The sequence below is a fragment of the Papio anubis genome, chromosome 9, assembly GCF_008728515.1.
Source record: "Papio anubis isolate 15944 chromosome 9, Panubis1.0, whole genome shotgun sequence".
NCBI lineage: Eukaryota > Metazoa > Chordata > Mammalia > Primates > Cercopithecidae > Papio > Papio anubis.
The window spans coordinates 103,695,456-103,721,172 of record NC_044984.1 but is presented as its reverse complement, the minus strand read 5'-3'; the positions used below and the strand labels follow the sequence as shown (position 1 = coordinate 103,721,172).

Below are 25,717 nucleotides of genomic sequence, written 5' to 3'. Positions count from 1 at the left end.
AGCACAGAGGCAGAGATTGGAGGGACACAGCTACAGCTAAGCAACGCCAGGAGCCACCAGAGCTGGAAGAGGCTCCTGCAGGAACGTGGCCCTGCCAGCTCTTGATTTTTGGATTTCTGGCCTCCACAGCTAGGAGAGAACAGATTTGTTTTAAGTCAGTCACTTTGTGATCATTTGTGACATAGTCCTAGGAAATGAATACACCATCCTAACCTGAAGTTGCTTCAAGTTATGTTCCTGGGCTTTAAAGAGTGACGACAAAGAATATGGGTGTTTTTTTAATTTGTTTTTTGTTTTGAAACAGAGTCTCAGTTTGTTGCCCAGGCTGGGGTGCAGTGGCGCAGTCTCGGCTCACTGCAATCCCCATCTCCCAGGTTCAAGTGATTCTCATGCCTCAGACTCCTAAGTAGCTGGGATTACAAGCACCAGCCACCATGCCTAGCCAGATAAAGAATGTGGATCTAAGCTTAAAAGAAGATCATGCCGGGGCGTGGTGACTCACGCCTGTAATCCCAGCACTTTGGGAGGCTGAGGCAGGCGGATCACCTGAGGTCAGGATTTTGAGACCAGACTGACCAACGTGGTGAAACCCCGTCTCTACTAAAAATACAAAAATTAGCTCGGCATGGTGGCGTGCATCTGTAATCCCAGCTACTTGAGAGGCTGAGGCAGGAGAATCGCTTGACCCCCGGAGGCGGAGGTTACAGTGAGCCGAGATTGCGCCACTGCAGCCTGGGTGACAGAGCAAGACTCTGTCTCAAAAAAAAAAAAGAAAAAGAAAGAAAGAAAAAAAGAAGATCACATTAGCCAGCAGAGAGGCTACAAATATTGACCTCACGTTGCCTGCCCCACCCTCGGCCTGGTGAGGGAAAGTTCCCTGGGCAGCCACTGGGGGCAGCAGTGGGTGGTGCCTGATGATCCCACTCTCCCTTGTCCCTGTTCCAATTTATGGAACAGGGGACAGACGGATCCCACCTCTGACCTCCATGCCCTGCCTCTCTCAGGATGTGCTGAGCCTGGCAGAATCCCCTTGGAGATCTGGATTGAATAAGTAAGTGATCCTTGGGACAGGCCCAGAATAGGAGCCCAAAGATGGAGAGAGGCTTAGGCGGCCCAGAGGACCATGTACAAGCGGGAGTTCGGAGTTGGCGGGGAAAGCCCACGAACAGGGTCACAGGCGGAGATCTCCGGAGCGGGGAAGCCCTGCCTCGGGGAATACATCTTCACGCTGGGGCACCTTTCCCTGCAACCACATTAACCCTGACCAAAATGACTAACAAGGCGGCCTCAGATCTTCCCGATTCATGTTCCTTGAGTTGTGCCTGAAAGCTTTCAATGCGTACGAAAGTTCTCTGCTCATGGACAACTAAGACTCCACAGTTAAGAGTTCTAGCACACCATTTCTGAGATGCTACAGATGATCTCACATTGTCTAGGTCCCAGCTCCTCTAGCAGGTCACGCGTACATGGAAACAGTGAAAGAATCCAGGCACACAGAGGTTAGGTGGCCCCTCTGGTTCCCTGTGTTTTGCCAGCAAGGAGGCCCATCTGCTGAGCCAGTTTAGTGCGGAGCGTTCCTTTATAACTTCACTGCCTCCCACCGGCAGCACCATAGCTCTTCTAAATAAGTAAGAGCTGCATTTACATTGAGTAGATGAGGCATACATCTTGCAAATCTCCATACATCCCTAGGAATTGAGTCTCCAGGCTCTAGATGGATACGGATCAATGCACAAACCCTTTGATGTCAAGGGAAGAGACCATTTGGTGGTCTTCTGGTCACTTACTTGCCTAACTTGTATTCCTCAGGTTTGTAGCCGATGTAGTTGATCAGCCGTTCCACGCCCTCTGCTGGAGGCCCGTGCCAGTGCGGCCAGGTGTCTGGGCATAAGGACTTGTACCTAGCAGGAGAGGAGACCGACATGGAGAAGCTGTGACTGTACCTTCCTCTAGCCCTCCCCCACATCCCCGGCCCCAGAAGCCTGCTGAGCGCTGCTGTGGCATGTCAGCCACTCACTGTATGTAGTAGTCCCATCACACGAACTTTCTCGAATTCAAAGATGGGTGCTTTGCAAGAAAGGAAGAAGAGAGAAACTGTTTCAATATAGTAGGGAGTTTGACCTGTCTTTGTAGAACAATGACATCATCAGATGCTCAACCCAGTGACTCAATTCCACTCCTAGGTATCTGTCCCAGAGAAATGAAAAGGTGTCTGAACATTCATACCTGAATGTTGATAGCAGCCACTGGGTGTAGCAGTGCATGGTGCTATGATTCATAATAGCCAAAAGGTGGAAACAACCCAGATGTCCATCAATAGAAAACTGAACAAACAAATGTCTCGCTCTGTCACCCAGGCTGGAGTGCAGTGGCACGATCTCCACTCACTGCAAGCTCCGCCTCCTGGGTGTACACCATTCTCCTGCCTCAGCCTCCCAAGTAGCTGCAACTACAGGCGCCCGCCACCTCGCCCAGCTAATATTTTGTATATTTTAGTAGAGACAGGGTTTCACCGTGTTAGCCAGGATGGTCTCGATCTCCTGGCCTCGTGATCTGCCCACCTCGGCCTCCCAAAGTGCTGGGATTACAGGCATGAGCCACCGCGCCTGGCTTCATATTATGTTTATTTTAAAAACAGATTTTAAATTGTTAAAAAAAATACATGTATATATTTTTTGGATACAGAGCTCACTCTGTCACCCAGACTGGAGTGTAGTGGTGTGATACCAGCTCACTGCAACCTCCGCCTCCTGGGTTCAAGTGGTTCTCCTGCCTCAGCCTCCTGAGTAGCTGGGATTACAGGCGTGTGCCACCATGCCCAGCTAATTTTTGTATTTTTAGTAGAGACGGGGTTTCTCCATGTTGGCCAGGCTGGTTTCAAGCTCCTCACCTCAGGAGATCCACCTGCCTCGGCCTCCCAAAGTGCTGGGACCATAGGCATGAGTTACCATGTCTGGCAAAAAATATTTTTATTTTCCTGGAATTATACTTTATGAGCATGTTCTTTAAGGGTATCGAGTGTCCCATGTTCTTCCTCTGTTCAGCCAGCTACACAAAGGTGCAGGATGTGTGCTTCCTGAACTCCAGTGAAAGCTAGAGAAGATGGGGTCTCCACCACCCGCAGGGGACACAGCACAGTCTCAGGCCCTGCTTTCATCCATGCAGACCTTGCCCAATACCAGCACGCACTGCCAAAGTTAGACAGATAAGGAGGGGCTGGAGAGAAGCCCTAAATGCCTGTAGGTTGGACGGACTAGTACCTTCTGTCCTCTTCAAATTTATGATATGGTTGCTCCCTGATCAAGGGAAGCGGTGCCAGGCAGGTGCACAGGGTTCGGCCATCTCCAGCTCAGTCCTGTGAACCTCCCCCTGCCTCTCTGTCCCCAGCCACTGACCAGCTGCCATGCTGGCCTCTCAGCTTGCCCTGGAGCCTGCTCCCACCTCCAGGCTTTCCTGCCTGGATTGATGTTCCCTGAATGCTATGGACTGATCGTCTGTGTCCCCACAAAATTCATATGATGAAGTCTAACCCCCAATGGGATGGCGTTAGGAGGCAGGGCCTCTAACAGGTGATTAGGTCACACGGGTGGAGCACTCATAAATGAGATTAGTGCCCTTATGAGCTCATCTGCCCCTTCCACTATGTGAAGACAGTGAGAAGGCACCATCTACAAACAAGGAAGCCAAAGCTAGCCCTCACCAGACACTGAGTCTACCAGCACCTTGATCTTGGACTTCCCAGCCTCCAGAACTGTGAGAAGTTTCTGTTGGTTAGAAGCCACCCAGTGTTTCATTATAGCAGCCCAAACAGACTAAGACACCAAATGTCCTCATGGCTCACTCCGTCACTCAGAGAGTGACCCTCTTACCTAAGGAGGGAGGCTGGCCACTCTTTCCATTTACCTGGATTCACTTTTCTTCAAATAACATATCCCTGCCTGACCTTATATAGTCACCCCTCAGTATCTGTGGCGATTGGTTCCAGGACCCCCATGGATACAAAATCCACGGATGTTCAAGTCCCTGACAAAAAATGGCATAGTGTTTGCATATAACCTGAGTACCTCCTCCTATACACTTTAAATCATCTCTAAATTAGTTATTATACCTAATACTATGTAAATGCTATGTAAATAGTTGTTATATGTATTGCTTTTTAATTTGTATTATTATTGTTGTATTGTTATTTTCATTGTATTTTTAAAAGCATTTTCAATCCATAGTTAGTTGAATCCTTGGATGTGGAACCCATGGGTATGGAGGGCCAACTTTACATCTTTGTTATTGCTGGTCTCCCCCATAGAAAGTAAATTCCATGAAGATAGAGATGGGGTCTGTTCTGTTCTCTGCTGTCACCCCCGCTAGGACAGTGCTAGCTCAGATAGCTGCTCACCAGTTTTGTTTGTTTGTTTGTTTTGTCTTGCTACAGAGTCTCATTCTATCACCCAGGCCGGAGTGCAGTGGCATGATTGCAGCTCACTGCAACCTCTGCCTCCTGGGTTCAAATGATTCTCATGCCTCAGCCTCCCGAGTAGCTGGAATTACAGGCACGCACCACCATGCCTGGCTAATTTTTGTATTTTTAGCAGACACAGGATTTCACCATGTTGGTCAGGCTGGTCTTGAACTCCTGACCTCAAGTGATCCGCCCACCTTGGCCTCCCAAAGTGCTGGGATTACAGGTGTGAGCGAACATGCCTGGCCTGCTCACTAGTTTTTATGAAAAGAATGAATGAGCCTCAGACAGCAGCAAAAATAGACAATCGATGTATGAAGTTCAAAAAAAACACAGGTAGATGGGAACATCAAGTTCGTATGTGTTTGAGGGGCGAGGTGGGCGGTGGCTGTTGCCCCTGCCATTTGCCGCAGAAGTCAAATTTGGGATGAGGATGAATGAATGATGAGTAGCTGATGGGCCAAAATGGTGGGCAAAGGAGGTACATCCAGGAAAAATAAAGGCAAAGAATCTCAAATGACTATACTCAAAATATTAGGTTGAGCCACATGAAATTGCTGATATTCAACCATTCTGACCCACCAAAGTGACCATTTATTATGCTTGAGAGTGTGTTGCTATTTTGGTAGCATAAATTCACACACAGCCCATCATTGAAGAAGTGTTGGTGGATAAGCAATTTGGGGGATGGTGAGAATAGGCGTAGAAATACTTCATTAAATCTTTACAAATTCCCTGAGCCTAGACAATTTAATCCTACAGATCAGGGAAATGACAGGTCACAGCTATAAGAGAATGAGGATTAGGACCCAAGTTTGTGTGGTTTGAAAACCCATGTCCCCACTGCTAACCTGCTGCTCTTGACAACCTGTTGGGCTAAGGCACTAAACTAGGTCCTATGGTCCCAAATGGACTTAGCTTCCCCTGCTAACTCAGAGGCCTGTGGGGCACTGCCCACGGCTGCCCCCTGGTGGCAGGTCTACGCACTTGGCCTTGCCCTTGACGGTAAACAGGGATTAGTGAAATGAACCGAAGATAGTAAATTGAGTTTTTGTGAGTTTGTGTTTTGTTTTGTTTTGTTTTGTTTGAGACAGGGTTCTCATTCTGTCACCCAGGCTGGAGTGCAGTGGTGTGATCTCAAGTTCACTGAAGCCTCAACCTCCCAGGCTCAGGTGATCCTCCCGCCTTAGCCTTCCAAGTAGCTGGGACTACAGGTGCGCACCACCACACCCAGCTAATTATTTTTTCTTTTTTTGGTAGAGATTGGGTTTTGCCATGTTGCCCAGGCTGGTCTCGAACTCCTGGCCTCAAGCAATCCTCCCACCTCGGCCTCCCAAAATGCTGGGATTACAGGCATGAGCCACTGCACCCAGCCAGAGTTGGTTTTTATCTTTTTGTTTTGTTTTGTTTTGTTTTGAGACAGAGTCTCACTCTGCCGCCCAGGCTGGAGTGCAGTGGTGCGATCTCGGCTCACTGCAAGCTCTGCCTCCTGGGTTCACGCCATTCTCTTGCCTCAGCCTCCTGAGTAGCTGGGACTACAGGTGCCCACCACAACACTCAGCTAATTTTTTTTTTTTTTTTTTTTGGTATTTTTAGTAGAGATGGGGTTTCACCGTGTTAGCCAGATGGTCTTGATCTCCTGACCTCGTGATCTGCCCGCCTCAGCCTCCCAAAGTGCTGGAATTAAAAGTGTGAGCAACCGTGCCCGACCCAGAGTTGGGTTTTTATATTCTCCCAAATGTTAGTATTTTTAGCTGTCATAACTACAGCAGTTAAGAACCAAACTGAGCCTTCCTAAGGGATGCCATTTTCTTTATCATTAAACCCCAGAGATTCTCACGTAGTAGGCACATGACTATTAGCTTCAGATCAATGAAGCACATTTTACCTTTGCAAGAAATGCTCGTATTTCCTCCGGTATGCAAAACCGGCCCGTCTCACCCGCAGGTGCTCCATCAGCCCCAGGTATTTGATCTGATGCCTTATGAGGAAGTCATCAAATTTGCCTTTGGAGAAATAGAAGAGAGACTGACAGGAAAGGACTCCATGGCTTCATTTCAACCAAGACAGATCACAGTCTGAAAGCTGAAGTTCAGTGGGCTGGGTCTGGCCCCAGACTTGTTTTGTGAGGCCTTAATTAATTAATTAATCAATTATATTTATTTATTTATTTATTTATTTTTGAGACGGGGTTTCACTCTTGTTGCCCAGGCTGGAGTGCAGTGGCACAATCTCAGCTTACTGCAACCTCTGCCTCCTGGGTTTAAGTGATTCTCCTGCCTCAGCCTCCCGAGTTGTAGGGATTTCAGGTGCCCGCCAACCATGCCTGGCTAATTTTTGTAGTTTTAGTAGAGACGGGGTTTCACCATGTTGTCCAGGTTGGTCTCGAACTCTTGACCTTAGGTGATCCACCTGCCTCAGCCTCCCAAAATGCTGGGATTACAAGCATGAGCCACTATGCCCAGCCCAATTGTGTTTTTTTAAATGGGGGAATTTTACAGGAAAAAATTAAATTTCTGGTTCCTTTGAAAAGTCCTGAGATCTGGCTATCCTGGGCCCAGAGTCCCACATGGCAATAGCTGGCAGGAGAGGAGTAGTGCTGCTACCCCTTTAGACAGAATGTGCCTTCTCCAGTTTGCCACAGTCCCCTCTACTCCCTATTGCCTTACAACCTGTCTGCTTCACTCATTTGCTTTTCCTGCCTGGCCTCTGTGAGCCTCTGATGATTCATTATCATTCATTATAATGGTTCCTAACGACTACATTATAGACCATGGCAAGAGCTTAGAAACTACCTGAGTCATGGATCATTTTGGAAGACTGTTCCCTGACTGGAAAAGACCAACGTTGACTCCCCTCACCTCTGACACCTGCCTGACTCAGCTTTGTTGCTCCTGAAAATGACCAAGCTCTGAGCAACACTCACTCTGAACCACCAAAGGAATTCATTTACTTTCTATTATTATTTTTTGAGATAGGGTCTCACTCTGTCACCCACACTGGAGTGCAGTGGCACAATCATGGCTCACTGCAGCCTTGAACTCCTGGGCTTAATTGATCCTCCCACCTCAGCCTCCCGAGTAGATGGGACTACAGGCACGTGCCACTACACCCAGCTAGTTTTTGTATTTTTAGTAGAGACATGCCACCATGCCTGGCTAATTTTTGCATTTTTTGTAGAGACGGGGTTTTGCCATGTTGCCCAAGCTGGTCTCTAATTCCTGGGCTCAAGTAATCTGCCTGCCTCAACCTCCCAAAGTGCTGGGATTACAGGCATAAGCATGTAATACCTGGCCATCTTCTATTATTTAGAAAGGAAAATGATTCACATCCAGAGGACATCAGGTGAGCCTGTGGTGGTGTTTAGGATCCCAACCCACTGCCACCTTGCTTTGCCTTACGGCCTCCTTTCCTGAGCCCAGTTCATAATGATTCACAACTCACTGGGTTCTTTCCTGTCATTGGGCTTGATGCAACGGATATAGGAGGGCTCCTTAGAGATGAGGATTTCTAGAAGGCTGCTCAGACTGTTTTTAAACTGAGTCCCCACCTGCAGAGAGAGAGAGAGAGAGAGAGAGAGAGAGAGAATGAGCCAGGGAGATACTGCTGCTTCCAATGAATACAGAGAAGACTGGCCAGGGCTCAAGGTGTCAACCCTATAGAGCTGAACTATTGACAGATTGTCTTCCTAGTGGCCATTTGGCCCATTAAGAGGTGGTTTTGGATGTCCTCACCTGAGAAGCCCAAGCTTGGTCTGGTCATGTGAAAGCTGGACAAGCATCTGTCTAGGATGCCTCACTTGCTCAGCAAAGATGTGGTGAGTGCCCAGCAGAAACCAGTGCTGCCCCAGGCCTGTCATTCTCTGCCACCCTCTGCCACTTTCCTTTGTGTTTCTTTGTTGACATGTGTCCTTCATGATGCTGGCATTATTATAACTTCTTTATTTGATGGTATTTTCCTATATCCTCTCCCACTAGATTGTAAGCCCATTGAGGGCAGGGACCTCATCTGGCTTGTTATTGCTAAACCCCTGTGCCTGGCACAGTGCCTGCCACATATACGTAGTAGGTGCTGCTCAATGAATGTCTGCAAACGAACAAACTGGGACTAAACTTGGAACATGAATATCATGTTCCAAGCTAATGTATATAAGCCACGTTCCAAGTGATTTTTTAAGAGACAGGGTCTTGCTCTGTCACCTAATCTGGAGTGCATAATCATGGCTCATTGTAACTTCGGACTCCTGGGTTCAAGCGATCCTCCTGCCTCAGCCTCCCAAAGTAGCTGAGACTATAGATGCACACCACTGCACCTGGCTAATTGATTTTTTCTTTCTTTCTTTTATGTTTTTAATGCACCCAAGTTTTGTCTCACTGATTTTTATCTTGATTTTTTTGTAGAGACAGGGTCTCATTATGTTGCCCAGTCTGATCTTGAACTCCTGGCCTCAAGCGATCCTCCCACCTCGGCCTCCCAAAGTGCTGGGATTACAGGTGCATATATTTAGTAGAATCTGTTAGAGAGTAATATACTTCCAGAAAAGGGGAAAGTGGTTAAAAAGCATAGGTAGCTGGCGGTCATCTCACCCTCTGAGGAATTTTTGTTCCCTTTCCAATTTTGCATGGACATTTATCCCACTCACTGTTGGGGGCCTCCTCCGGTTTTCTAACTCAGCCCGCAGGAAGCATTCCCTCAGGATAACATTCTTGGACTTGCACAGCACCTGTAAGTGAAGAGAAATGAGCACCACGTTCGCTGTTTCAGAAATCGCTACAGGGCCGTCAGGACGGCTCATAGAAGTGTGCACAAAGCAACAGAGCCATCTGCTTGTTGAATGCTTTCAGAGGTTCCTAATGTAAAGAAAGGGGAACAACACAGTCAAATATGGAAATCCTTGTTCACATTCTACATCCACTGCTTTGCCTACTTACTGAGGCTGTTTTTTCTCAGACATTGTCCCTGGTTCCGTGCAGCTGCTTCAGAATAAACTGGCTCTTTAAGAATGAGGCGTTCGAGACCAGCCTGACCAACATGGAGAAACCCCATCTTTACTAAAAATACAAAATTAGCCAGGTGTGGTGGCACATGCTTGTAATCCCAGCTACTCGGGAGGCTGAGGCAGGAGAATCGCTTGAATCCAGGAGGTGGAGATTGCAGTGAGCTGAGATTGTGCCACTGCACTCCAGCCTGGGCAACAAGAGTTAGCAAAACTCCGTCTCAGAAAAAAAAAAGATCCCAGGCCAGGAATGATGGGACTCAGGCTTATAATCCCAGTACTTGGGAAGGCCGAGACAGGAAGATGGCTTAAACCCAGGAGTTTGAGACCAGCCTGGGCAACATAACAAAACCTCATCTCTACCAAAAAACAACAACAGTTAGTTGAAGGCATTTAAAAATACCTATGGTCCTAGTTACTCAGGAGGCTTGAGGGAGGATCACTTGAGTTCAAAAGTCGCGGTTACAGTGAACTGTGATCATGCCATCAGAATCTAGCCTGATCACATGACCCGAGAACCCGGCCCCAAAAGAAAAAATAAATAGGCGTGGTGGTAGTTGCTCAAGCCTGTAATCCCAGCACTTTGGGAGTTTGCTGAAGATCAAGAGGGTCAGGAGACTACACCCATCCAAGAACAACAGTGAAACCGCCCTACTGGGAAAAATGGCAAAAATAGTCATGGTAATGGCACCGAACCTGAAGCCACTCGGGAGGCTGAGGCAGGAGGAAACGCGAACCGTAGGCGAATCAAAGATGGAGATGCATGCCACTGCACCTTGCGCCCATGACAGAACAAGACCTCAAAAAGCAGCAGCAAGAAAACACCCGACGAGACAGCAGGAAAAGCAAGATGCAGAACTACACAGTGTGCTATTATTGTGCAAAGAGAAAGAAAAAGATAAAAGGAGATACACGTACACACATCCTGGCCCCCCAGTTTTTATAATTGAATTTTGTTGTTGTTTAACCCATTGCAGTTCTAAACCTATGGTGATATGGAACAGAAACCTGCAACTAGTACAGAAACAAATTAGAAGTGTTCCCTCCTGAAGTCAAAAAGTTCAGGGAGCTTCAGCCCTGGTGGGGGGAGAGATTCAGAGAATTTTTTCCTGTGTGATGCCCTCTCTGTGGATTGGTTTGTGAAGCTAATGGCCATGACCCCAGAGGGGAAGCCATTAGAAAAATGCTGTTTCTCATTTGTCATCCGGACACTTCCACTCCCGTGTTCTCCTCTGCATGAGGCAGAGAGTAGCAGACCCACTTCGCCGATGGGGAAACCTGCCACGTGGTCCCCAGCAGGGAAGGGGCTGGGCTGGGACTCAGACCCAGAGAGCGACTGTCTGGTGAATCCAAAGTTAGGAGTTGCTCGTCTATCCTGAGTCCTAAAAGGTTGAGACAAGCAGTCCCACAAGTGGTAGAGAAAGTTCAGGAAGGCAGAAAAAACACTCCTGCGGTGACTATTCACTTGCTCACTCCGAAAATGTTACCTTTAGGGTTAAGCTTTTTATAAACCAAGCTAATAAAAGCTAATGTTGTACAAAATAGTTAACTATTTTAATACAAAATAAGGCCCTTAAAAACTCAAGGTTTTAGGCATGGCATGGTGGCTCAAGCCTGCAATCCCAGCACTTTGGGAGAGTGAGGTGGGAGGATCACTTGAGGCCAGGAGTTTGAGACCAGCCTAGGCAACAGCAAGATCCTGTCTCTACAAACAAAAGAATCAGTTGGGTGTGGTGGTGTGTGTCTGAAGTCCCAGCTACCCAGACTGAGGCAGGAGGATCACTTGAGCCCCAGAGGTTGAGGCTGCAGTAGGCTATGATGGCGCCACTGCACTCCAGCCTGGGTGACAGAGCGAGACTGTCTCAAAAACAACAGCAACAGCAGCAGCAGCAGCAGCAACACTTCTTAGATTGATGAGATACATGGAAAGGCAAAGAGATTGGGAATTCCATCGGCAGCCCTGGGGGTTAATACCATCCCCAGCCCCCACCTCATGATGTGACCTTGTGCAAGTTGTGACCTGTCTGGGTCTCAGCTTCCTCGTCCTCAGATCATGTCACCCCAGTATATTCTCATGACACCAGAATGAAATCTCTACTTCGCTGTGGACCTGCCCGTGCCAAGCTCTCAGCCCCCTGTCCTAACATTTCCCCTCGTCCAGACCATAGGACCTTTGCACATGCTGGGCCCTCTACCTGGAACACCTTCTGAACCTTCTATGGCCAAAATCATTCGCGTTCAGGTTTTAGCTCAAGGTGACCTCCAAGGGGTGTTTTCTGTAATCACCTAAATTAAAAATGTCTCCTTCAATCACAGTTCCTTCTGTATTCTCTTTGTAGCACTTCTTACTGATGGATAACTTATTTGTGTATATATTTATTATCGATTCCCCAACTCCTGACTGTAAGCCCCATGGGAACAAGAACTCCATCTTGTTCACTGATGGCCTCCAGAGCTGGTACCCAGCGGGGCACCATACACATTTGAATGGCTTGTTGACTGAAGTGTCCACACAGATTATCTTAAATATCTGTTCTGACCATGACATGCCAGAGTTCTAACACCATGCATGGAAAAGAAAAATCCAGAAGGCAAATTCTACCAAAATCACTATCATGGGTAATATTCCAAAATCATCAGAAACACATACAGTTAAGTGTCAGACTTACTTCTTTCAGATGTCTGTAAAGAAGATCATTGTTTTTTTCCAAGAATCCTGTAAAGCATTGAATAAAAATTTTTTGAATCAATGACTCTGCCTAAAAATACAATTCCATCCCAACTCATTGCAAAGGGAAATTCTGAAAAATAATTTCTTAGGATTAGCTCATAGTTTCTCAACCTTGGCTCTATGGATATTTGGGGCTAGGTCGTTCTTTGTGGTGGGGGCTGTCCCATATATTGTGGGATGTTGAGGAGCATCCCTGGCCTCTATTCACACTAGATCCCAGTAACACTCTCCCCAGTTGTGACAACCAAATATATTTCTAGATTATATGGTTTGGGTCTGTGCCCTCGCTCAAATCTCAAGTCAAATTGCAATCCCCAGTGTTGGAAGAGCGGCCTGGTTGGGGGTGATTGGATCGTGGGGGCAGATGTCCCCCTCGCTGTTCTCATGATAGTTTTCAGGAGATCTGGTCATTTAAAAGTGTGTAGCACCTTCCCCTTCACTCTGTTCCTCCTTCTCCAGGCATGTTAGACATGCTTGCTTCCCCTTCGCCTTCCACCAGGATTGTAAGTTTCCTGAGGCCTCCCAGTCATGCTTCCTGCACAGCCTGAAGAACTTTGAGTCAATTAAACCTCTTTTCTTTATGAATTACCCAGTCTCAGGTAGTTCTTCATAGCAATGTGAGAATGTACTAATATGCTAGACATTGCCACATATCCCTGCGAGGGCGTGGGTGGGCGGATAACATGTCCCTCATTGAGAACCAGGTCCTCAGAACTGAACTCATGGCACAAATGCTATACTCAACCCTGATGTGCTGTCATATAAATATGCACAGTCTTTACACTAAGTATTGCACACTTGCCCTAGTCCAATAGCAAAGAAACACACGTACACTGAATATACAGAAACAGAGGGGACACTGAACCTCAAGGACAGCAAACTGGGACTCTGTAAATAGATGAGAAAATTCCCCATGACTGAGAAAAAACAAACTCAAGCACCATGGCTGGTGGTATCCAAGAGCATCTTCAGGCAAAGACAGACATGTCATTTCCAGGTTTAAAACTTGGCTTATCTGTCGATCTAAAACTTAATCAGTTAATAATTACATCAGAAAGCCAATGGCATTATAAAGGCAAAACCAGATTTTTTTTTTTTTTAAAGTTGGGGGAGTAGCCAAGCATCGTGTCTCGTGCTTGTAATCCCAGCACTTTGGAAAGCTGAGGTGGGAGGATTGCTTGAGCCTAGGAGTTTGAGACTAGCCTGGGCAACATAGTGAGTTTGAGACTAGCCTGTCTCTACACCAATTTTTTAAAAAACTTAGCTGCATGTGGTGGTGCATGCCTGTAGTCCCAGCTACTTGGGGAGCTGAGGTAGGAGGATCGCCTGAGCCCAGGAAGTCAAGACTGCAGTGAGCCATGATTGCGCACTGTACTCCAGTCTAGGCAACAGAGTGAAACCCTGTTTCCAGAAAAATGATTAAATAAAAATTTTAAAAAGGCATGCATCAAAAGTGTTTAAGAAAAAAAATGGTGGCATAGAAGCAAGCTGGCTTCACTCCCCCGACAGAAAACCAAAATGAAATAATATAGCATGAGATTATTACCAGAAATATCCCAGAACTCAAATATGAGGATGACATAATTCCTGGTGCTACAAAGAAGTAGACAATCTCAGAGCAGATGGTAAGAGAATCAGATTTCCATATCCATGATGCCCCCCATCTGCCTGGCACCAACCACATGGAAAACTCCCCACCACCACACAGTTTCTACATGGAAAAACGTGAGATCAAGGGAGAGTGAGTGAGTGTGTGTGTGTGTGTGTAGCCTCACATTCATAGGTATATGCAGAAAACGTTTCTATTTTCCTGGAAGTAGTTACAAGAAACTGTTTATTCTTGTGGTTCCCCCTGAAAGAGAGACTGAGAGTAAAAGGCATTTGAGTTTTCCTTTTGTTCTTTTCTGTGCTGTCAGCAGTTTACAGCTCTATATGTGTATTATCTTTATTCTTTAAACAAAAATCAAGGGATTATCTGCACAAAGAGACTCATCCTATTTAAAAATGTTTTCTTTTTGTCACTTTGCATTCAAAGAAAAAACCCTAATACCTGTACATGTTATTACTTTTTAAAAGATTCTTAGAAATATACTCTGATTTAAAAGTAAAAATAATGTTGGGTGTGGTGGCTCATGCCTGTAATCCCAGCACTTTGGGAGGCTGAGGCAGGTAGATCACCTGAGGTCAGGAGTTTGAGACCAGTCTGGCCAACATGGCAAAACACTGTCTCTACTAAAAATACAAAAATTAGTTGGGCGTGGTGGCAGACATCTATAATCCCAGTTACTCGGGAGGCTGAGGCAGGAGAATGGCTTGAACCCCCGGAGGCAGAGGTTGCAGTGAGCCAAGATCACGCCACTGCACTTTAGCCTGGGTAACAGAGCAAGACCTTGTCTCAAAAAAAAAGAAAAAAAAAAAAAGTAAAACTAATTTCAAACCAAAAGTAAAGGTGACAAAGGAAAATGAAGAAGAGTTAGACTTCATCAAAACTAAAAACTTCTATGCTTCAAAGGACACCATCACAAAAATGAAAAGACAACTCATAGAATTGGAGAAAATATTTGCAAATTGTATATCTGATCAGGATCTAGTATCTAGGATATATAAAAAATTCTTACAACTCAATAATGAAAAATAACCTAATCTCAAACATGGGCAAAAGATCTGCATAGACATTTCTCCAAGGAAGATAAACAGCCAATAAGCACATGAAAAGATGTTTAATATCATAGGTCTTTAGAAAAATGCAAATCAAAAGCACAATGAAATACTACTTCACACCCACTAATATGGTTAGAAGAACATCACATATAGGCCGGGTGTGGTGGCTCACACCTGTAATCCTAGCACTTTGGGAGGCCAAGGCGGGTGGATCATGAGGCCAGGAGATGGAGACCATCCTGGCTAACACGGTGAAGCCCTGTCTCTACTAAAAATACAAAAAATTAGCCGGGCGTGGTGGTGGGTGCCTGTAGTCCCAGCTACTTGGGAGGCTGAGGCAGGAGAATGGCATGAACCCAGGAGGCGGAGCTTGCAGTGAGCAGAGATTGCGCCACTGCACTCCAGCTCGGGCAACAGAGCAGAACATCACACATGGAACATAACAGATATATAGAATGATATAACACAAGCATAGGTGAGGCTGTGGAGACATTGGAAGCCCTCATATGCTGCTGGTGGAAATGTAAAATGGTGCAGCTGCTTCAGAAAATGACCTGGCAGTTCCTCAAAAGGTTAAGCATACAGTTAACATATATATTTTTTATTTTGAGACGAAGTCTTGCTCTGTCACCCAGGCTGGAATACAGAGGCACGATCTCGGCTCACTGCAACCTCCGCCTCCCAGGTTCAAGCCATTCTCCTGCCTCAGCCTCCCAAGTAGCTGGGACTACAGGTGTCCACAACCACGCCCGGCTAATTTTTGTATTTTCAGTAGAGACGGGGCTTCACCAGGCTGGTCTCAAACTCCTGACCTCAGGTGATTCGCCCCCCACTTGGCCTCCCAAAGTGCTGGGATTACAGGCATGAGCCACTGCACCCGGCTGAGTTACCATATCTAATCTAATAATTCCATTCCTAGGTATATATGTAAGAAAAATGAAAACTTATGCCCATACTAAAACTCATACCAGCATATTCATGGTAGCCTTATTTATAATAGTTAGAAGGTATAAACAACCCAAGTGCCTACCATGAGTTATTGATGAATGCATGAACAAAATGTGGCATATCCACATCATGGGATATTATTTGACAATAAAAGGAATGAAAGCATGGATGAACCCTGAAAAAATTATGTTAAGTGAAAGAAACCAGACACGAAAGGCCACACGTTGCATGATTCCAGTTATAAAAAAAATTAAAAAAAAAAAAAGTCAAATCTATAGAGAGGGAAGGTGGATCAGCTGGTTGCCTTGAGCTGTAGGGGTGGGGTTAGAGGGAAACAGAGAGTGCCTGCTAATGGCTACAGGATTTCTTTTGAGAGTGATACAATGTTCTAAAATGAATGGTGGTGGCCAGGCATGGTGGCTCATACCTGCAATCCCAGCACTTTGGGAGGCTAAGGTGGGTAGATCACTTGAGGTCAGGAGTTCCAGACCAGCCTGGCCAACATGGCAAAAACAAACAAACAAACAAAAAAATTAGCTGGGCGTGGTGGTGGGCGCCTGTAACCCCAGTTACTTGGGAGGCTGAGGCAGGAGAATGGCTTGAACCTGGGAGGCACAGGTTGCAGTGGGCCGAGACTGCGCCACTGCACTCCAGCCTGGGCAACAGAGCAAGACTCTCTCTCAAAATAAAAATAAAAATAAAATAAAACAAAATGAATGGTGGTAATGTTTTCACAACTCTGAATATATTAATACTAAAATCTACTGAATTGTACATTTTAAAATGGGGTAAATGGATGATATGTGAATTGCATCTCAATAAAGTGGTTATTTACAAAAATAATAAATACAATTAGAAAGACTTTTTCGAGTGGCTTGAATGCAAGGTTAGGGAATGTTTGGGATGACCGTGCACCATTTCCTCCGTGGACTCGGAGTTTATTGTAAGACACCAGGCTGGGCACACACATGGCTGTCACCTGTACCCCACAACCACTTACCCTTAGTGCAGTATGTGACCTCTCCTGCATAGTGGAGGAGGCGGAACTCCATCCAGCCAATCCTCTTTCGGCCCTTTGGACCAGCCAGCTTACGGCTACGAGACAGAAAGAGACATGAGTTGAACTTTCTTTTTTTCTTTTTTTTCTTTTTGAGATGGAGTCTTGCTCTGTTGCCCAAGCTGGAGTGCAGTGGCACGATCTTGGCTCACTGCAACCTCCACCCCCCTGGGTTTAAGTGATTCTCCTGCCTCAGCCTCTGGAGAAGCTGGGATTACAGGCATGCGCCACCACACTCGGCTAACTTTTGTATTTTTAGTAGAGATGGGGTTTCACCATGTTGGTCAGGCTGGTCTCGAACTCCTGACCTCGTGATCCACCTGCCTCAGCTTCCCAAAGTGCTGGGATTACAGGCGTGAGCCACCACACCTGGCCTATGAGTTGAACGTTCTACTTCACTGAGACAAAATGGCACCAATATCTGAAGCAAAGAGTAAGAGAGAGATGCCTTCAACCAGTTAGGTCCACATTGAAAGTCACCACACAGGGAGGCTCACAGGAAGTCTTTTTACTTATTTTCTGGCTATAGACCAAGATTTCTTTAAAATTAGATCCTTTGGCCAGGCGTGGTAGCTCACACCTATAATCCTAGCACTTTGGGAGGCTGAGGCAGGAGGATCGTTTAAGGGCAGGAGTTTGAGATTAGTCTGGGGCAATACAGCAAGACCCTATCTTTAAAAAAAAAATACAAAAAATTGGCTGGGAGTGGTAGCATGCGCCTTGTAGTCCCAGCTACTCGGGAGGCTGAGGTGGGAGGATTGCTTGAGCCCAGGAATTTGAGGCTGCAGTGAGGTATACTTACACCACTAGACACCAGCCTGTGCAACACAGTGAGACCTTATCTCAAAAAATTAAAAAACAAAATTAGATCCTTTCTTCCCATAAATGCTGAGAAATAAAAGTATAGAACTGAGCCACAGAAACACATGTATTTGTATAATGAATTCACTTCTGTTTTTCTAGGTGATGTAACTATGAACAATTTTATATCTTACATTTTTATGATGTTGAAAGACTAAAATGCTCATAAAACATCAGTTTTCAGTTTCTACAGATTCTTGATTTTTTTTTTTTTTTTTTTTTGAAGATGGAGTCTCGCTCTGTCTCCCAGGCGGGAGTGCAGTGGTGTGATCTTGGCTCACTGCAACCTCTGCCTCCTGAGTTCAAACGATTCTCCTGCCTCTGCCTCCCGAGTAGCTGGGATTACAGGTGTGAGCCACCATGCCTGGCTAATTTTTTGGATTTTTAGTGGAGATGGTTTTTCACCATGTTGGGCAGGCTGGTCTTGAACTCCTGACCTCAGATGATCCACCCGCCTCAGCCTCCCAAAGTGCTGGGATTACAGACATGAGCCACCGTGCCTGGCCAGATTCTTGATTTTTTTTAAATGACTTTTATTTGAAATTGTCACATATATTGACAGCACACATACATTCTAAGTGTACAGCTCAATGAATTTTTGAAAACAATATGCCTGTATAACCAGCACCCAGATTAAGAACAAGAGTATTCATTACCAGTCCTTGAGAACCCCCACATTGAGCCCTTTCCAGTTGCAACCAGACATGTAACAGCATAAGTGAATTTTTACCCAGTTGTATGCATTGCATTGCATTGGAATTATATAGTATGTAGTCTTTTTTTTTTCCTTTGAGACGGAGTCTTGCTCTGTTGCCCAGGCTGGAGTGCAATGGCGTAATCTCGGCTCACTGCAACCTCCGCTTCCCAGATTCAAGCGATTCTCCTGCCTCAGCCTCCCAAGTAGCTGGAACTACAGGTGCATGCCACCATGCCCAACTAAGTTTTGTATTTTTAGTAGAGACGGGGTTTCACCATGTTGGTCAGGCTGGTCTTGAACTCTTGACCTCAGGTGATCTGCCTGCCTCAGCCTCCCAAAGTACTGGGATTATAGGCATGAACCAGAGCGCCCGGCCATAGTATGTACTCTTTTGTGTCTGACTTCTATCACATTTGTGTAACTTACATCATTGCATGCAGTTACAGATTATTCATTGTACAGTGATATATTATTCCATTCGTGAATGTACCCCAATTTATTTTTCCATTCTTGATTCACTATACAATTTCATGTGCTTATCCTTTGCAATTTCATTTACTTATCCTTCCAGTATTCTACAACAGGTCTGAGAAAGCCATCACCATTTACTAAGTCTTTATCATGGCCAGAAATTGCACCCAGGCAATTTATGGCATCATTTACAAAACTGGATGGTAGGTATATTAATAACCCCATCTTGTAGCAGGGGAAACACAAACGCAGGAGCATTCATCTGGTCTTGGGGCCAGGTACGGTAGCTCACTTCTGTAATCCCAGCACTTTGGGAGACTGAGGTGGGCAGGTCACTTGAGGTCAGGAGTTCGAGACCAGCCTGGCTAACATGGTGAAACCTCATCTCTACTAGCACACGTCTGTAGTCCTAGCTACTTGCAAGGCTGAGGCAGAAGAATTGCGTGAACCTGGGAGGTGAAGGTTGCAGTGAGCCAAGATCGCCCTACTACACTCAGTCTGGGCAACAGAGCAAGACTCTGTCTCTAATAATAATAATGACAATAATAATAACAACAATAAAAAACCCTGTCTCTACAAAAAATATAAAAATTAGCCAGGCATGGAGGTGTATGTTTGTCGTCCCGGCTTCTTGGGAGGCTGAGGTTGGAGGATCACTTGAGCCTGGGAGGCTGAGGCTGCAGTGAGTCGTGATCATGCCACTGCACTCCAGCCTAGGTGACAGACTAAGACTACATCTCAAAACAAAACAAAACAAAACAAACAAACAAACAAACAAAAACTTGTAATTCACTTAATTTCTACTAACAAAGGGCTGGCACATCTATCAGTGGTATATTATAAAGATATTTTTATGTATGAAGTAGTTGTTCTCTTGAAGAACATTATCCAAATACTAAAAAAAATGGAGATACAATGATCTTCCCCCATGCAAAATCTGGTCAAATAGAGTATGTACGTTTCGAAGTGTGCATGTTTGCCCACTTTCTCTTCCAATTTCTCCAGGAAACTCAAGTCTGTCGCAGGACCAGGCCGAATGCATTCTTCATCCTTCAAAAGAAAAAGAGAAGCCTCAATCCACAGCACCACACTCCATCAATGCCAAGTTTAAGTGCTTTCACCAGCTGGAGCAGAAAGTACTGGACTAAAAGACTGTCATTTCATATAAGTGCAGGTGAACATTCTGGGGGAAGAAAGGGGCTTATCCATGTGTTTGGCTTCTAAGATTTGAGAAGGGGACCATGGAACCAGAGGGCCTGAATATCCCATGAAAAGGCAACTCTCCCACCATCTGACTCAAAGTCTTCCCAAAGATACTCCACAGCTACTACGACCAGCTTAGTGCCAACCTCATCTTCTCTAAACCAGTCATCGCTGACCACGATTACCATGTGTACAGACTCTTGTAGCAGAAAAGCCCTCATGGAAAGAAAGTATAAAACCAGTTGAGTCGAAGCTTTCATATTTCTTCAGTTCATCTTTCTATTTCCTATTTTTCATCCTCAAGAATGATACCATTTAGTTGGCATCTTAAAAATTACAGGTGTGGTTGAGTGAAGCGGTTCACATCTATAATCCCGGCATTTTGACAGGCCAAGGTGGGAGGCTGACTTGAGCCCAGGAGTTTGAGACCAGCCTAGGCCGCATGGTGAAACCCTTTCTCTACAAGAAATTTAAAATTTAGCCAGGTGTGGTGGTATACCTCTGCAGTTCCAGCTACTCAGGAGGCTGATGTGGGAGGATTGCTTGAGCCCAGGAGTTAGAGACCACCCTGGCTCAACCTTTTTTTCTGAGATGGAGTCTCGCTCTGTCGCCCAGGCTGGAGTACAGTGGTGTGATCTCGGCTCACTGCAACCTCTGCTTCCCGGGTTCAAGCAATTCTCCTGTTTCAGCCTCCCAAGTAGCTGGGACTACAGGTGTAAGCCACCATGCCCGGCTAATTTTTGTATTTTTAGTAGAGACAGGGTTTCACCATATTAGTCAGGCTGCTCTCTAACTCCTAACCTCAGGTGATCCACCTGCCTCGGCCTCCCAAAGTGTTGCGATTACAGGCGTGAGCCACCGCACCCGGCCCGGCTCAACCCTTTTTAAGCCTGGGAAAAAGTTCTTCCAAGAGTTGTAAATGCCGGGTGAATAGGCTGTAATGCAACATTAATTTTTCTCACCAGAATGGATATGATTCCTTTATGTCGCTCTTCTACCAAATCACAGATGATCTTGTTGTTGAAATATTTAATTGGCTCCCACTAAAATGACAAAGAGAAATTAATTCTTCAAGAAATATTTAGATGAACGTAAAAGTTGGTTTTAAATTGGTTTTCTAAGACATCTTTTTTCAAAATCTAGTTTTTATATTCAACCTTAAACAAATTATATTTTCTGAATATCAAAATAATTTCTCAGGAAATAAGCAGAGAAGGGCTAAAAATTAATCCTCAGTACTAATTAGGAAAATCTCCAATGAAATAATATTTCAATTAAATGTCTTCAGTGGTTGGGCACAGTGGCTCACACCTGTAATCCCAGTACTTTGGGAGGTCGAGGCAGGAAGATCACTTGAGTCCAGGAGTTCGAGACCAGCCTGGGCAACATAGAGAGACCCTGTCTCTACAAAAAATAAAATAATTAGCCAGGCATGGTGGCATGTGCCTGTGGTCCCAGCTACTTAGAAGGCTGAGGCAGGAGGATCACTTGAGCTCAGGAGGTGGAGGTTGCAACAAGCCATGATTGTGCCACTGTACTCCAGCCTGGGTGACAGAGTAAGACCTTGTCTTAAAAATAATAATAATAATAATAATAATAATAATAATAATTTAAAAAATCTTTAGCTAGATTAAGAAATCAGATGAGGAGAAAACATCAAAATGTTTACCTCTATGCCTTCCATTTCATATTCTGCCTGTTCTGCTTTTAGAGTCCTCTCAATTAACAGTTGCTGGAGTTTCTCATTGCAGTAATTTATACAGAACTGTTCAAAACTAAAGATACAAAAGATTTAAATAACTAAAGTTACATGAAGAGAACAATTTTTTAAAAATTATATTCTTTTTAGGGATGCTTTTTAATAAAGAAAAAACAAAGTCCTTATTAATAAAATATTTTACTAAATAAATCAGAAGAGTCAAGTGAGAATATATTTGCATTTTTACGGTTAGTTGACATCTAGGATGGTCTGTAAATTAGAAACTATGTAAATCTAGAGATTTTCTGGGGACAGGAAAATCAATCTAGTAACATTAGCGAATGATTTAAATCTCGACTGAAACCTTAAAAAAGGGCAAAAGACAGGTAGGGAGGTAATGACAAAACGTACCCATTCTTGTCAAAGACTTCAAACCCGTAGATGTCCAGTAATCCAATTACAGTTTTCCTGGTGAAATCCTGGTCAAAATAATACACTCCATTCATACTTAGGTCTTTTCCTTTGTGCTACTCAAAACTCTGTTGCTGCTCCCCCAAACTGGGACTTGGCGCTAAAGCTCATGTCTCCTCTTTCTCCAACAATACAGAACCTTTGGGTGGAAGTAATTTCCCCAGCCTGCTGCTCCTGCCTGCTGAGATCCCACTGCGGCTTCCATAGCCATCACCTGTGGAGTGAGACCTTCCCCTTCTGATTCACTTCTTTGCTTCAGCTCTCCTCAGCCTCCCAAGCCCATGTACAATCCAAAAAAAAAAAAAAATAAGAAGGAGAAAAGGACCTAGACAGATAAGAAGATGCCTATCCAAGTAAGAGGACTAAGTACCCTCAGGCCACGGTGAGTATTCAAAGATAATGTATTTATTTCAGGCTGGGTGTGGTGGCTCACGCCTGCAATCCCAGCACTTTGGGAGGCTGAGGCAGGCAGATCACTTGTGGCCAGGAGTTTGAGACCAGTCTGGCCAACATGGTGAAATTCCATCTCTACTAAAAAATTACAAAAATTAGCCGGGCATGGTGGTGTGCACCTGTAATCCCAGCTACTCAGGAGGCTGAGGCACAAGAATCACTTGTACCCCAGATGTGGAGGTTGCAGTGAGCCAAGATTGTGCCACTACACTCCAGCCTGGACGACGAAGTGGGACTCTGTCTCAAAAAAAAAAAAAAAAAGATAATGTATTTATTTAGTTTTAAAGGGACACAATTAAATACTCTGTATGAGTGCCCTAAGTCGCTTCTTCCAAAATCATCTTTTGTGTCCTACCTCCATGAATTTTGTCACATCCACATATCCCCTCCCCATCCATTTATCATTTCCTTAATTTTTAGCGTGGATTAAATCCCTTTTATATTTAATTCCACTTGAAAAGGAAATGTGACTGAAGTGTGAGTTTGAAGAGCTATATTTTTTCTCAAATATGTTAAAATACGCTTCTGTTGAAATTTTTAAATGTCAGGTGAATATATTGCTGTTGAAATGTGAAGATTTGCGGTGGTTCATGCCTGCAATCCGAGCACTTTGGAAGGCAGCAGTGGGAAGATGGCTTGAGCATGGGTGTTTGAAACCAGCCTGGACAACACACCAAGACCTCATCTCTACGAAAAACATTTTAAAACTTATCCGGGCATGGTGGCATGCAACTGTAGTTCCAGCTATTTGGGAGGCTGAGGCAGGAGGATTGCTTGAGCCCAGGAGCTGGAGGTTGCAATTGCACCACTGCACTCCAGCCTGAATGACAGAGCAAGATCTTGTCTCTAAAAATAAAAATTAAAAATAAAAACTTTCTGTGTACACCTGAAGCTATCTGGCATACCACAGGCGCTATGCATAGCACACTTTGGGACACACTGTGTAAGTCATTCGGCATGCATTCATACTGTATGCGAGACACTGGAAATGTGATTAGGGAAAGACACCAGCCCTGCCTATGAGGCGTCCACAGTTCATTCTCCCTCCCAAATTCTTTAAAGAAATGATGATGATTATAAAACATCACCATGTTAGCAAGAGCAAGGTACCCAAAATGCATTGACCAACCTTGTTAACTAAGGAGGAATTGATTTTGTTGACCAGCCAAGTAAACGTTCGTCCATAAACAGCTTTCGCCATTGCATCTCTAGCGTAGACAGAGAGTTCTAGTGTCAATGGGCAGATCACCTGAAAAGAATGACAAGGTGTATCATTATAGGTGGAATAAAGAAGCCCCCAGAGTGTTCAAAGAAGTCTTTTTTTTTTTTTTTTTGAGATGGAGTCTGACTCTGTCGCCCAGGCTGGAGTGCAGTGGTGCGATCTCGGCTCACTGCAAGCTCTACCTCCCGGGTTCACGCCATTCTCCCGCCTCAGCCTCCCGAGTAGCTGGGACTACAGGCGCCCACCACCTCTCCCAGCTAATTTTTTGTATTTGTAGTAGAGACGGGGTTTCACTGTATTAGCCAGGATGGTCTCGATCTCCTGACCTTGTGATCCGCCTGCCTTGGCCTCCCAAAGTGCTGGGATTACAGGTCTTTTTTTCTTAACAACAACAACAACAACAACAACAAATAAATAAAGGGACAGGATCTCTCTCTGTTGCCCAGTCTGGAATGCAGTAGCTGGGACTACAGGTGTCCACCACCATGCCCCGATTTTTTTTTTTTTTTGTAGAAATGAGGTCTAGCCATGTTGCCCAGGCTGATCTCAAATTCCTGGGCTCAAGCAATCCTCCCACTGCAGCCTCCCAAAGTGATTACAGGTATAAGCCACCACACACAGTCTTGAACTAGTGTTTAATGATGACTGGCAAAGCATACATGCTGGGAGGATGCTACTCTTGCCTTTGGTTCATACGATGGCTCTTTCTTGAGTGCCCATGTGTGCCAGGCACTGTGCTGGGCTGCCAAGATACAGCTGTAACCCAGACACGCAGTCCTGACCTTCATGGGCTCACAGTTCATTTGGGGGTAGGGAGGGAGGGAGAGATATTCAAAGAATCACACAGTCATGTTGAAAGTGCTACAAGGAGATGCATATGGTGCTTTGAGGTAGAGGTGGGAGGATCAGAGAAGGCTCCTTGAGGAAGTGACCCCCAGGAAATGAAAGATGAAGAGGAGTTAACTAGATGAAGCATCGGGAACAGTGTTCCAGCAGAAGGAACAACATGTGCAAAGACTCCTGTGGAGGGAGGACATAGGGAGTATGAGGCATGGCTTGCTAGCATTGGTGTGGCGGTGGTGATGGTGATGGGGGAGGATGAGGCAGGAGACCCCACAGGAGCTGGACCACGCAGGGCCTCGTGAACTAGGATCAAAGGTTTGGCCTCCCCTGAGGCCACCACCCTGCTGCTATTGGAGGGAGGCAGCAGCAGCAGGGAGGGCCGGCACATTTCCACCTAGAGCCATTTTTACCTCCTCAGTTTTGGCTTCAATTTTTCTGTGGGTGAGAGCTTCCAGAAGGTCTGCTGGGTGGACTCCCAGGAGCTGCATATAAAAGAAATCCAAAGTGCTATTCAGTGACACAGTTTTACTTGCTTTTTATTATTTTTTTAGAGACAAGGTATGGCTCCGTTGCCAGGTGGGAATGTGGTGGCACAATCATAGCTCACTGTAACTTTTTTTGAGACAGGGTCTCATTCTGTCACCCAGGCTGGAGTGCAGTGGCATGATCTCTGCTCACTGCAACCTCTGCCTACCAGGCTGAAGTGATCCTCCCACCTCAGCCTCCTGAGTAGCTGGGACTTCAGGTGTGTGCCACCATTCACAGCTAATTTCTTTTTTTTTAGAGACAGGGTCTCACTATGTTGCCCAGGCTGGAGTGCAGTGGGCATGATCGTGGCTCACTGCAGCCTTGAATTTCTGGCCTCAAGCGATCCTCCTGCCTTGGCTTCCCAAAGCCCTGGGATCACAGGTACAAGCCATTGTGCCCAGCCTACTCACTAACTTATAA

General features: G+C 45.4%; 1 protein-coding gene and 1 long non-coding RNA gene across 5 annotated transcripts in view; one reads left to right on the top strand and one right to left on the bottom strand.

The window, feature by feature from the left end:
- MYO1H (myosin IH) overlaps nt 1-25,717 on the bottom strand; it is a 58,144-nt gene that overhangs the window by 13,551 nt on the left and 18,876 nt on the right. For all 4 annotated transcript variants that reach the window (XM_021922888.2, XM_031650733.1, XM_009181670.4 and 1 more), the window contains 12 exons: nt 25,180-25,251; nt 23,834-23,953; nt 22,192-22,259; nt 21,751-21,856; nt 21,044-21,124; nt 19,837-19,928; nt 16,793-16,887; nt 12,122-12,168; nt 9,099-9,179; nt 7,901-8,006; nt 6,345-6,462; nt 1,788-1,901 (listed from right to left, as the gene is read on the bottom strand). In XM_021922888.2, the coding sequence (XP_021778580.2) occupies nt 1,788-1,901; nt 6,345-6,462; nt 7,901-8,006; nt 9,099-9,179; nt 12,122-12,168; nt 16,793-16,887; nt 19,837-19,928; nt 21,044-21,124; nt 21,751-21,856; nt 22,192-22,259; nt 23,834-23,953; nt 25,180-25,251 (1,100 nt within the window). The remainder of the gene's footprint in view (nt 1-1,787; nt 1,902-6,344; nt 6,463-7,900; nt 8,007-9,098; nt 9,180-12,121; nt 12,169-16,792; nt 16,888-19,836; nt 19,929-21,043; nt 21,125-21,750; nt 21,857-22,191; nt 22,260-23,833; nt 23,954-25,179; nt 25,252-25,717) is intronic.
- LOC103876054 lies at nt 19,583-23,374 on the top strand. The gene is made up of 3 exons (XR_635118.3): nt 19,583-20,322; nt 22,388-22,633; nt 23,253-23,374. It is a non-coding gene; the product is annotated as an uncharacterized LOC103876054 (long non-coding RNA).